The sequence below is a fragment of the Lepidochelys kempii genome, chromosome 22, assembly GCF_965140265.1.
Source record: "Lepidochelys kempii isolate rLepKem1 chromosome 22, rLepKem1.hap2, whole genome shotgun sequence".
NCBI lineage: Eukaryota > Metazoa > Chordata > Testudines > Cheloniidae > Lepidochelys > Lepidochelys kempii.
Genome location: NC_133277.1, coordinates 12,560,585 through 12,573,144, shown reverse-complemented (window position 1 = coordinate 12,573,144; position 12,560 = coordinate 12,560,585). Strand labels below are relative to the sequence as shown.

Genomic DNA, 12,560 nt, shown 5'->3' with positions numbered 1-12,560 from the left:
GAGGTCAGTGAATGCTGAAGAGTGAAACAACCCACAGGGTCTAGGTTCACACAAATACAACAGATTCTAAATCTCATTTTACCTGCCTTTGGATTCAGCTACTGGTCTCCTGACAGGAGTGCCTTTACCTTGACTTCCAAAGTTCTCATGCAGGGAACCCCCTATAAAAGCTACTTTTTTTTTTCCCCTTCTCCCCCATATTGACAGAACTTGGATTTAACCAAGAGGAAGATGATTCACGAAGGACCTCTGACCTGGAAGGTTAATCGGGACAAGACTATTGGTGAGCCTTATCCCACCAGCTGACTTAAACTTGGGTTTGTGACCAAGGTGGAGAAAAGATGTGGCATAGCTGTGATTCCCAATTATGAGTTGTCCTGCTGCCTGTATGAATGCAGGCCTGCTCCTGAAGCGGATTCAGTTATTCTTGTCAAATCTGAAATGTGTCCGAGTAACATTAGGATCATGTTGGGGCCCCATCTGCTGTGGTTCTGATGAGAGATTTTCAAGCTTCGCTTAGGCTGGCATAGCCTCTGCATATAATAGAAAATACAGCCCTTTTTTTTTTTTTTTTTTTTTTTTTCTTCTATGTGCCATGAGGTGTGATGTGAGGGAGTGACTCATTAACCCATTCCAGGCCTGTTTTTGCCCTTTACAGATCTCTACACGCTGCTCTTGGAGGATATTCTAGTGCTGTTGCAAAAGCAAGACGATAAACTGGTGCTGAGGTGTCACAATAAGATTCTGGCATCCACTTCTGACAGCAAACACACATTCAGTCCTGTTATCAAGCTGAACACTGTGCTGGTTCGCCAGGTGGCGACAGGTCAGTGCAACCAATGGGCAACACTTAGAGTAATCTGAATGCAAAGGGAAGGCCATTTGAGGAAGGAGGTTTTGTCTAGGAGTTGGAGCAGGACACTGGGAGTCGCGACTCCTGGATTTAATTCTCGGCTGCACTTTTGATTTGTGGTGTTACCTTGAATGAGCCATTTAACCTGCCTACACCTGTTACCCCTCTGTAAAATGGGGTAGTGTCTTTACGGAGGTGGTGTGAGCTCTAGTTAATGTTTGTAAAGTAAAGCACTGTGAGATCCCCTGAGGAAAAAGGGCTTTAGAAGGGCCAGGTGACTGAGGAAGAGGGGGAAATTTAAAGTGGCGTGAGGAGCAATAACTATTTATTTTTTGTCAGGTCTGGAAGCCAGAGTTCCATTTGTGTTAGTGAATTAAACTTCTTTGTATTTATGTAGTTTGCCTGCTGGTTTGTTTCACAAAATCTTCCTGCAGTACACCTTTATTGGGTAATAAAAACATCTGAGTATCTGCCTGGTTTCAGTGAATTTGGGATACAATTGTTCAGGACAAAGCATCCGATTAAATTACTCTCCTCTTGTGTCTCTCCAGATAACAAAGCTTTCTTCGTCATCTCCATGTCCGAAAACGGCGCCCAGATTTATGAATTGGTGGCACAGACAGTTTCTGAAAAGACTGTGTAAGTGATGGGCTCAGTCACCTCTGCTATGGTGGAGAGAGGACTCTTACGCCCCACTGCCTGAGTAGAGGTTTCACTCTAGAGGGGCTTGTGAATGATCTTGAGCTCAGCTCACACACAGAGCTAATGTCCAAAACTCTCACTTGTCACCCCGTCGGGAATTTTCCTTAATTCTTAAAAAGAACAACAATTACTCTTTGCCAGCTCAGGCTGTTTCTAGAGATTTTCCCAGTTATGTCTCGTCTCTCACTCCTAGCCCTTCTCTTGCCTTACAAGTGCTGCTTGCTTCTTTTTTTAAATCTTTGTGAGTTGGGGCTAATGAGACCCACGCGGTTTAACTGTCAGGTGAACCAATGACCAAGACCTGCATCTCTATGCAGAGTCGTAGAACCTGCCATCTGTCTTGGGTACCCTCAGGACTCTAGGACATGTTAGAGTGGCAGGAAACTCACAAGCGCTATAATTTATGAATTCCAGTCCCTGTCTGAACTGTTCTTCATTCTGCCTTTGATAGGAGTGCTTTGCCTCTGGACTGTGAACACCTTAAGTTGTGGATTTGTTTGTATGGTACTTTGTACCTATTGCACAGTGCCATGTGCATCAGCACTGTGTAATATAAAATGCATGGCAGTTGGAAAATCCAGGATTGCTAGCTTTGGTACAAAGGTGGTGATACAAACTGCTCGCGTGCATGAAAGTTTGGAACTAGCTGCATCAATAACATTCTGGTACCCCCATATTATGTCTTGTAACCATTGTAGTTCAGGAAAATACTGTCCTGGGAGACTTGATGGCTTCTTAGTGGTTGGTAATGAGATTATGTGCCTTCTGTTGCTATGTTAGGGATTTGAAACTGACCCCTCATCTCCAGTAAGCAAAACTTGCCATACAATGGCAGAGTGGCCTGCGTTATGTGAGATTAGTTAGTGGATCTCACCCGAGGTCATTGTGGACAGGTGTTGCAACATGCGAACTACCAGCAGTTTTGACAGTAACTGTCCACTGTTGTTGTCCGTTTCTGCACAGAGGCCAGAGGATAGACTGAGCCATGGGGTGAACTCACCCGGGCCCCCTAGAGAAAATCCATGCAGAACTGGGTTTATAAATGGTGCAAGTAGAGAGGTAGTTTTCACTGCTGCTGTCTGTGCTGTACTTGCTCTTTGGCAATAGAGAGAAAATTTAGGTTCCCAGGATTGTCAGTCTGGCATCTCTTAACGAGCACTGCAATTCCCTTTAAAGGTAAAACATTAATTAGAAATTTTAAATGTTCAATACGGACAAAGAAATTTGTTGGCCCTTCCTTCAAGTGAGGTGCAATTAGGATAACAAAGACTTCTTCAGCATCACCAAGCTTTTGTTCATTGAGTTGGCATCTCGAATAGAATATTAAACTCTGAAGTGCAGAAATTAGAGTTGCCTTTCAGGAATGTCTGAGTGTTCAATGCATTTTCAGTTAGTCTGGAGACAAAGCGCGCTTCTAGGGTTATATTCATAGAACTGGTTTTGTTCCAATAGAAATCCTGTAGAAGCGAACCACATCCAGACTGCAGAAATCCCTCCCCCAAATGTTCTTACTGTGTTTTGTTACCTTGAGAACTTTATGGAAAAGAATAAAAATCTCTTTTCTGATGCTCTGTGTAAAATGACAAAATCCCAGGCACTCGCCATCCACTGTGGAATAGGTTAGCTTCAGGCATTGCATACAATGTTCTACTTCTGGCTTCATTTTTTGTTGTTGGATTGAATCTCCCACTTTTGCATCTGTATGGTTTCTGCTGAGCTTGTTGCATTCGTTTGTCAGGGCTGGAGCATCTGCCTTGTATCTGGTGAGGTCACCATCTTTAACCTGTGGAATTCAACTCCTTGTCACAAGATGTTGAGGCAAAACAATGTAGCAGGATTTAAATAAAATAGAAATGTCTATTCCTTTAAGACTATCCACAGTTAGATTAGCTAGGTTAAAAAACATTACATGAGATATCATCGTTTTATGCTTCAAGTGTCTCGTGTCTCTCATTTTTGGCCTCTCGCAGATGGCAGGACCTGATCGCTCGGATGGCAGGGACAGTAAAAGTCGAGGCATCTAAAAGGCCGATTCCATTACCACAATCAGGACCTGGCGAGTAAGTAAAAATCACCTTCAGCTTTGGTTTTCCAGTGGCCTTTGTCCATTCCTGGGATCTCCAAAGCGTTGATGATGCTGTTAGAGTGGTAGAAATGCATGGGATTCACAGAATTTGGTCCCTTTTCCCCTTCCTGCAGCGAGGAGCGTGAGGAAGAGGAGCAGCAGAAGCTGAAAGACGAACAGCATGATATCCCTGTCAGTGGTATGCAGAGTCCAGGTAACTGCATAAGTCGGTGTGCTGGATGCAGTATGAGAGTGCTGGGCTTTTTCTTCCACATTATAGGGATCTTTCTGCTGCAGTGAAAGTTGGTGGGGGGGGTTGTTTTTGTTTTTGGGCTCAGAAAAGCCTTCACTAGAAGACCCGTGGGAGAGTGAAACCTGGTCCGTTGAAGTGGTGGTGGAATCTCCTTCCTTAGAAGTTTTTAAGGTCAGGCTTGACAAAGCCCTGGCTGGGATGATTTAATTGGGGATTGGTCCTGCTTTTGAGCAGGGGGTTGGACTAGATGACCTCCTGAGGTCCCTTCCAACCCTGATATTCTATGATTCTATGAAGTATACCTGCTAGTCTTTCCCAGCTATCCTTAAATTGCAGGGAAAGGAGATTCTGCAGAGTTTCAACTAATTAAAAATAATAGCCCATGCTACAGATATGCATCCTCAAATTGTCCTTGTGAAAGAGAGTGCCATGTGGTTTAGTTTTCACCCTATGGGTAGTTCAGAATATGTAGTGGGACTTCTAACTTGATTGTCTCTTCTGTTGGCTAGATAAAGATTTGGGACTTGAGTCTCCCTTGATGCTGAAGGCTCAGTCTCCTTCAGCAATCATGGCTGAGAAGTCGGAGGTGGTAGATCTTCTTGTGACTGAAAGACATTTTGAGAAAGAGCAACGGGCAGAACTGACTCTCAAAGAACCCTCTGGGCACTATGGACCAGCGATCCCTTTCCAGATCTCAGAAGAGCGGTGGGCACTGGATGCATTAAGAAACTGTAAGTATCTATGATGCTATGGACAGAAGTGGCCCTGGTGAGTCTTGATTTGGATCTGGGAATTTTCAGGGCGACAATTTGATCCCATGGGTTAAAACCGTATTTTCTGTCTGTTCGTATTAGAAGTTCTTATGTTCCCATCTGGGCTGCAAGGTAGAGTGGGCTAGAAATCAGGAATTCCTGAGAGCCACCATCTGCAATATAACTGAAGCTTTCTCTGAGCATGTCCTCCTCTGCCTTGGTGTGCCCATCTATCAGACTGGAATAATAATACTGATTTACAAAAAGAAAAGGAGTACTTGTGGCACCTTAGAGACTAACCAATTTATTTGAGCATAAGCTTTCGTGAGAGCTTATGCTCAAATATATTGGTTAGTCTCTAAGGTACCACAAGTCCTCCTTTCCTTTTTGCACATACAGACTAACACGGCTGTTACTCTGAATACTGATTTATGAGGAGTTCTTCATTCTTGTCCATGAAGTTCTTTGGGGAGATGGAGTAACACTGCAGTGCTTTATGCAGGATATGCGAAGTATTATTGTTTCAGACGCACAGAATTTTTAATACAACATACAATTAACCAGTGGGACTCATTGCCACAAGGTATTATCGAGGCCACCATTTTCAAGCAGTATTCAGAAAGGGATTGTATATTGATTTGGATAACAAGAACACCTAGAGTTATTTAATTAGTAAGGTTTGGGGGGGGGGAGAGTGTGGAAGTCCTCTAGAACCTTATGCCTTAAGCTGTAAACCAACTTCTAGCTGAGGAATTTAGGAAGAACTTCCCCTATGGGCAGGTTATTCCATATTTTATCACTTGAAGATGTCTTGCACCTTCCTCTGAGAATCATAGAATATCAGGGTTGGAAGGGACCTCAGGAGGTCATGTAGTCCATCCCCCTGCTCAAAGCAGGACCGATCCCCCAATTAAATCATCCCAGCCAGGGCTTTGTCAAGCCTGACCTTAAAAATATCTAAGGAAGGAGATTCCACCACCTCCCTAGGTAACGCATTCCAGTGTTTCACCACCCTCCTAGTGAAAAAGTTTTTCCAAATATCCAACCTAAATCTCCCCCACTGCAACTTGAAACCATTACTCCTTGTTCTGTCACCTGCTACCACTGAGAACAGTCTAGAGCCATCCTCTTTGGAACCCCCTTTCAGGTAGTTGAAAGCAGCTATCAAATCCCCCCTCATTCTTCTCTTCCGTAGACCAAACATCCCCAGTTCCCTCCGCCTCTCCGCATAAGTCATGTGTTCCAGTCCCCTAATCATTTTTGTTGCCCTCCACTGGACTCATTCCAATTTTTCCACATCCTTCTTGTAGTGTGGGGTCCAAAACTGGACACAGTACTCCAGATGAGGCCTCACCAATGTCAAATAGAGGGGAACGATCACGTCCCTTGATCTGCTGGCAATGCCCCTACTTGTACACCCCAAAATGCCATTGGCCTTCTTGGCAACAAGGGCACACTGTTGACTCCTATCCAGCTTCTTGTCCACTGTAATCCCTGGGTCCTTTTCTGCAGAACTGCTGCCGAGCCATTTGGTCCCTAGTCTGTAACGGTGCATTGGATTCTTCCATCCTAAGTGCACGACTCTACACTTATCCTTGTTGAACCTCTTCAGATTTCTTTTGGTCCAATCCTCTAATTTGTCTAGGTCCCTCTGTATCCTATCCCTACCTCTCCTCCCAGTTTAGTGTCATTTGCAAACTTGCTGAGGGTGCAATCCACCCCATCCTCCAGATCATTTATGAAGATATTGAACAAAACCGGCCCGAGGACCGACCCTTGGGGCACTCCACTTGATACCGGCTGCCAACTAGACATGGAGCCATTGATCACTACCCGTTGAGCCCGACAATCTAGCCAGCTTTCTATCCACCTTATAGTCCATTCATCCAGCCCATACTTCTTCAACTTGCTGGCAAGAATACTGTGGGAGACGGTGTCAAAAGCTTTGCTAAAGTCAAGGAACAACACGTCCACCGCTTTCCCCTCATCCACAGAGCCAGTTAGCTCGTCATAGAAAGCAATTAGATTAATCAGGCATGACTTGCCCTTGGTGAATCCATGCTGACTGTTCCTGATCATTTTCCTCTCCTCTAAGTGCTTCAGAATTGATTCCTTGAGGACCTGCTCCATGACTTTTCCAGGGACTGAGGTGAGGCTGACTGGCCTGTAGTTCCCAGCATCCTACTTCTTCCCTTTTTTAAAGATTGGCACTACATTAGCCTTTTTCCAGTCGTCCGGGACTTCCCCCGATCGCCATGAGTTTTCAAAGATAATGGCCAATGGCTCTGCAATCACATCCGCCAACTCCTTTAGCACTCTCGGAAGCAACGCATCTGGCCCCATGGTCTTGTGCACGTCCAGGTTTTCTAAATAGTTCTGAATTACTTCTTTCTCCACAGAGGACTGGTCACCTCCTCCCCATGCTGTGCTGCCCAGTGCAGTAGTCTGGGACTTGTTCGTGAAGACAGAGGCAAAAAAAGCATTGAGTACATTAGCTTTTTCCACATCCTCTGTCACTAGGTTGCCTCCCTTATTCAGTAAGGGGCCCACATTTTCCTTGACTTTCTTCTTGTTGCTAACATACCTGAAGAAACCCTTCTTGTTACTCTTAACGTCTTTTGCTAGCTGCAACTCCAGGTGTGATTTGGCCTTCCTGATTTCACTCCTGCATGCCCGAGCAATATTTTTATACCCATCCCTAGTTGTTTGTCCAGTCTTCCACTTCTTGTAAGCTTCTTTTTTGTATTTAACATCAGCAAGGATTTCACTGTTAAGCCAAGCTGGTCGCCTGCCATATTTACTATTCTTTCTACACATTGGGATGGTTTGTCCCTGTACCTCAATAAGGATTCTTTAAAATACAGCCAGCTCTCCTGGACTCCTTTCCCCCTCATGTTGTTCTCCCAGGGGATCTTGCCCATCAGTTCCCGGAGGGAGTCAGTCTGCTTTTCTGAAATCCAGGGTCTGCATTCTGCTGCTTTCCTTTCTTCCTTGTGTCAGGATCCTGAACTTGATCATCTCATGGTCACTGCCTCCCAGATTCCCATCCACTTTTGCTTCCCCTACTAATTCTTCCCGGTTTGTGAGCAGCAGGTCAAGAAGAGCTCCGCCCCTGGTTGGTTCCTCCAGCACTTGCACCAGTCTGATATTGTCCTGTGTCAGAGACAGGACTACCCAGACCACTGATCTGATCCAGTATGGTCATTACTTTGTTCCTAAATATGATCTCCGAGCTGTCGTCTTGATGTTCAGGTGACACACAAACATGCTTCCCTAGTAACTCTGAGATAGATGTGGTGCCTCTAAATAAAACTGAACTGTGCTACTGGGAGTGGTCTATATCACTTCTTTATTGGCCCTCTTAGCTCAAGGTATACACATGGTTTGACTGAGTTCCTTGCCTCATCCCTCTCCACAGGTCTCTTCAGTCTAACAGGTTATCCTGGGTCTTTTGATCCATATTTATATCAGATTTTTACAGAATTCAAAGCATTGTTCTAGGGCTGGGGGCTTTCAAGTATTTCTAGTGCTTGGGCTCTTAGATTGTTAATGGAAGCTCATTTGGGCGGGGGGGGGGTTATCTCACATCAGTGACCTAAGGTCTGTCCTGACAGCTAAGATTTAGTGAGAAGCCCTCTAGCAATAGTAATGGGTCACTTCATGTTTCTGCAAGTACCTTCCATTCAACTGAGTGGCTGCTTTGTTTTAGGAACTGATAGCATTTCTCAAAATGTGGGTGTTATGCGAATGGGAAGTTATAGCTACATGAAGCACTTGGATTGCATTATACCTGTTTGTTCTTAAGTGTTGTGGTTTGAGTAAGAACTAAAGCATCATAGGACAAAGACCAAATAAGAATCTCCCATATAATATAGAGATTCTGAATGTTTGTGTGAACTTGCAGAACTAGAAGGTTATGCCATGGAAAGGTCATTTCCCTTGAATCTGCAGCAGGATCTTTGCTTCAACCTGTGATGTTAATGTTCTGATAACTTGAACATTCCCAATACACCTTTAGCCTCAGCATTACTGGCATTATATAGCAGTTGGGACTGGAGGTCAGGGGATTTGGGTTCTCCTCATGATTTCCACTGACTTGCTGGATGATTTAGCTAAGCTACTAACCAGTCTGTGCCTTAGTTTCCCCATTGTTGAACTGGGGATAATACTACGGTACTTATTCACCTTTGTGAAATGATTTGAGATCCTGTGATATAAGGCACAAAGTAGTATAACAGTGCTCCCACCAATTCTGTGTACTTCTCTCCCCGCCTTGGCAACTGTAACCGTGAGAGAGCTGGTCATAGAGTGAACTCTTTCAGAAAGAGGCATCATAACATCCATTTCATTGAGTGTACAGCGGAGACAGCTTATACAGTTCAGTGAAGGTTCTGTGTTTCCTTTCCTTTCAGTGGGCTTGCTGAAGCAGTTGTTGGTGCAGCAGCTGGGCATGCCTGAGAAGGGGACCCTTGAAGACTGGCGATGTTTTCCCAGGTATAGGGCCATTTCCCGGGGGGCCCAGGCAGAGAGTGGGATCCAGCATGGACTACGGCATTCTGGTGACAAGATGCAGCAGCCTGGAACAGACCAGAGGCCTCCCGGAACAGGAACTAGTGAATCCGCAGCTTGTTATGGTCTCTGGACTTCAACCGAGTTTCCAGCTCCACTGGATGCTGTGCAGCTGGGGTCTAGAGACACCAGGTCTAGTAACAATTTAGTAATGGATCATGTGAGCATGAACCTGGAGACCCCTACCCCGGAGCTGGAAGGGGTGGGTGCTGATGACAGCGGAGAGCACTTCTTTGATGCTCGTGAGGCCCACAGCGATGAGAGTCCATTGGAAGGTGAAGTAATGGAGAGGAAGGAGGATGAGGAGGTGCACTTACGGATCTCAGGTGAGCATATCCCACTTTAAGTTACGGCCAGTCCAGCTCAAATGCCAGAGACTTGATTGTGTTCAGAGACCAGAAATGAATAGGAAATATGTGATTTTAAAAAAGCACAATTATGCTTTCCTGGTAGAATCTCCCTCGCTGACTCAGTACAGGACACTTAAACGTAGCTCTTCTGGTTTTTAGAAGTCCTTTTAGCATTGGATGTATCAAAATAGCTAGTGCTCTACACTTCAAAAGTGATGTACAGAGATGAACTAAATGATTACCTCAACACCCTAAAGGGTAGCTAATTAAGAGAGACTGAGATACTGCTAAGTTAATAGCTTATCGTAGGCTACAGCTGAAGAAATTGAGAATTCCTGGGTCTTGCCCATGTGCATCAAAAGGGAGAGTGTTCCATTACAGTCTGCATACAGCATCCAAGGACCTCTCCAAAGCTGTATCCTCCCAGTCTCCCACTTTAGACTCCCATCAAGTGGTGGTGCATAACTCCTCTCCCAAAAGTCTGGCAACATATCCTTGTTTCCCATTATCAACCCTCTGTCTCTCTCCAGAACACTGTGGGGACTTGACTGCATGCCCAAACTTCCAAAATAACCTTCTCCTTGGATGTATCGCTTCCTGAACTGTTTTTCCGCCATACACCCAAAGTTCTGACTCTGCTACATTCTGCCCTGCAACTGGGGATGTAATTTGTAATCTAGCTAACGCTCTACACGTACAAGTGAGGGTGCCGGCGTCAGTGTAGGCTAGCAAAGTGTGTATGTACCCAGGGGGTTAGGCTGCCTTGTACAGCTCTTGCCTGAAGCCCATGCCGCTGTGTCTTCACTGCTGTTTGTAGTGAGTTAGCTTAAAGTTATCACAGGAACGTCTATGCAAGCTGCAGATTACACCCCTGGTTGTATAGAAATAACCTATGAGGCATGATTATATGTACACAGAGATCCTTCTGGATCACCTACAGAAATCATCTGTGGACTAGAATGTCTCATTATCTGTGTCTCCTGTTGATGCATACAAATATGGAGACACAACATTTTGTTTCCAAAGTAACATAGGGATGATGGTTTGGTGCTCTACAAGGAGTCTCAACAATGCAACATATACAGTGTTGTCGCTTTAAATGTGTGATCCCTGGGGATAACTGTGTGGGGGGATTTTACAGTTGTGTGAGATGTGCCACTCTACGGCCACTGGTTTGGTTTCTCTTGAGCTTCAAAAAGGAACTTTCTCCAGTTTGGGCTTTGCTTGGTAATAGTCTCCACAGACGACCTGTCGCCAGGTCTGAAGCTCTTAAAAGCTTTTCTTGTTTACATATCAATATATAAAGTAATGGTTTCCTGAACGGCAGCTCAAAACAGATCTTTTTTTAGCCATGCAGAGAGGACGTATGCGCTTGGGCCTCGCTAGAATGGTAGTCAAAGGTGGCAGCTGCACGGGCTTTCCTGGAGCTTTTCAGGGGCTCTGATGGATGGCCCTGTGATCCTGCTGTGCAAATGAAGTAGTGGTGCTGCCCTGAATGGATGAAGATGCTGTTAATTTGTCATGTGCATGTTGCAGTGCAAGCAGCTGTCAGACTTGGAACACCTTATCCATAACTGCTTCATTTAAAAAATTGGACTTTGTGTGATAAACTTGTTTCTGACTGTCTGAATGATGCCATCCAGTTATAAATTGAAAATCATATTCCCTTCTTTTCTGTGGTGTTAAAACACTTTAAATTATTAAAAGTGATCCAACATCTTCAAAAATCTAATTTTTTTTTTTCACTTGTACTGTTTGCTTAACTAAGCAGGGACTTTGAAACTAGATTGACCTATTCTGGTCAATTTCTGCTTCTGGTTTTCATAGCTGCAACACTGCAGAGAAATTAAGGACAAAATTCCAGTGGCACATGCAAATCGTGAAAATAGTTAAGATCATAAGATTGGTCATATTGGATCAAACCAATGGCCCATCTAGCCCAGTAGCCTGGCTTCCAGCAGCAGCCGGAGCCAGATGCTTCAGAAGAAGTGAACAGAACAGGGCAATTTATCAAGTGATCCATCCCCTGTTGTCCAGTCCCAGCTTCTAGCAGCCAGATGTTTAGGGACACTGGAGCATGCATCCCTGTATTCCTGACTATCTTGGCTAATAGCCATTGATGGACCTATCCTCCATGAACTTCTGATTCTTTTTTGAACCAAGTTATACTTTTGACCTTTTAACAGCATCCCCTGGCAACGAGTTCCACAAGTTGACTGTGTTTTGTGTGAAGAAGGACTTCTCTCTGTTTGTTTAAATCTGCTGCCTCTGAATTTCATTGGATGACTGACCCTTGGTTTGTGTGTGATGTGAAGGGGTAAATAACACGTCCGTACTCACTTTCTCCCCACCAGTCATGATTTTCTAGACCTCGATCATACCCCCTTCAGTCATCTTTTCCAAGCTGAACTATCCTAGGCTTTTAAATCTCTCCTCCTGTGGAAGCTGTTTCACACCCCAATCTTTTTGTTGCCCTTGTCTGTATCTTTTCCAATTCTAATAGATCTTTTTTGAGATGGGGCACCCAGAACTGCATGCAGTATTCAAGGTGTGGGCGTACCATGGGTTTATATCATGGCATTATGATATTTACTGTCTTATTATCTATCCCTTTCCGAATGGTTCCTACACACTCTCTCTCAGCTTTTTTGACTGCTAATGCATATTGAACAGATGTTTTCAGAGAACTATCCACAATGGCTCCATGATCTCTTGAGTGGTAACAACAGCTAATTTAAACTTCATCATTTTGTATGGACAGTTGAGATTATACTTCCTAGTGTGCATTACTTAATGTGTATCTGTGTTGAATTTCATCTGTCATTTTGTTGGCCAGTCACCCAGTTTTGTGAGATCCCTTTGTAACTCTTCGCAGTCAGCCTTGGATTTAACTATCTTGAATAATTTTGTATCATCTGCAAACTTTGCCACCTCACTGCTTACCCCTTTTTCTGAATCATTGATGAATATGTTGAACAGCACAGGTCCCAGTATAGATCCTTGGTGGACCCTGCTA

At 44.4% G+C, this 12,560-nt stretch overlaps 1 protein-coding gene across 3 annotated transcripts in view; it reads left to right on the top strand.

Moving 5' to 3' along the window:
- The window catches only part of ARHGEF12 (Rho guanine nucleotide exchange factor 12), a 104,155-nt gene that overhangs the window by 84,275 nt on the left and 7,320 nt on the right, over positions 1–12,560 (top strand). For all 3 annotated transcript variants that reach the window (XM_073320749.1, XM_073320752.1, XM_073320750.1), the window contains 7 exons: positions 208–283; positions 659–826; positions 1,405–1,492; positions 3,526–3,615; positions 3,755–3,834; positions 4,383–4,604; positions 9,038–9,520. In XM_073320749.1, coding sequence (XP_073176850.1) covers positions 208–283; positions 659–826; positions 1,405–1,492; positions 3,526–3,615; positions 3,755–3,834; positions 4,383–4,604; positions 9,038–9,520 — 1,207 coding nt within the window. The remainder of the gene's footprint in view (positions 1–207; positions 284–658; positions 827–1,404; positions 1,493–3,525; positions 3,616–3,754; positions 3,835–4,382; positions 4,605–9,037; positions 9,521–12,560) is intronic.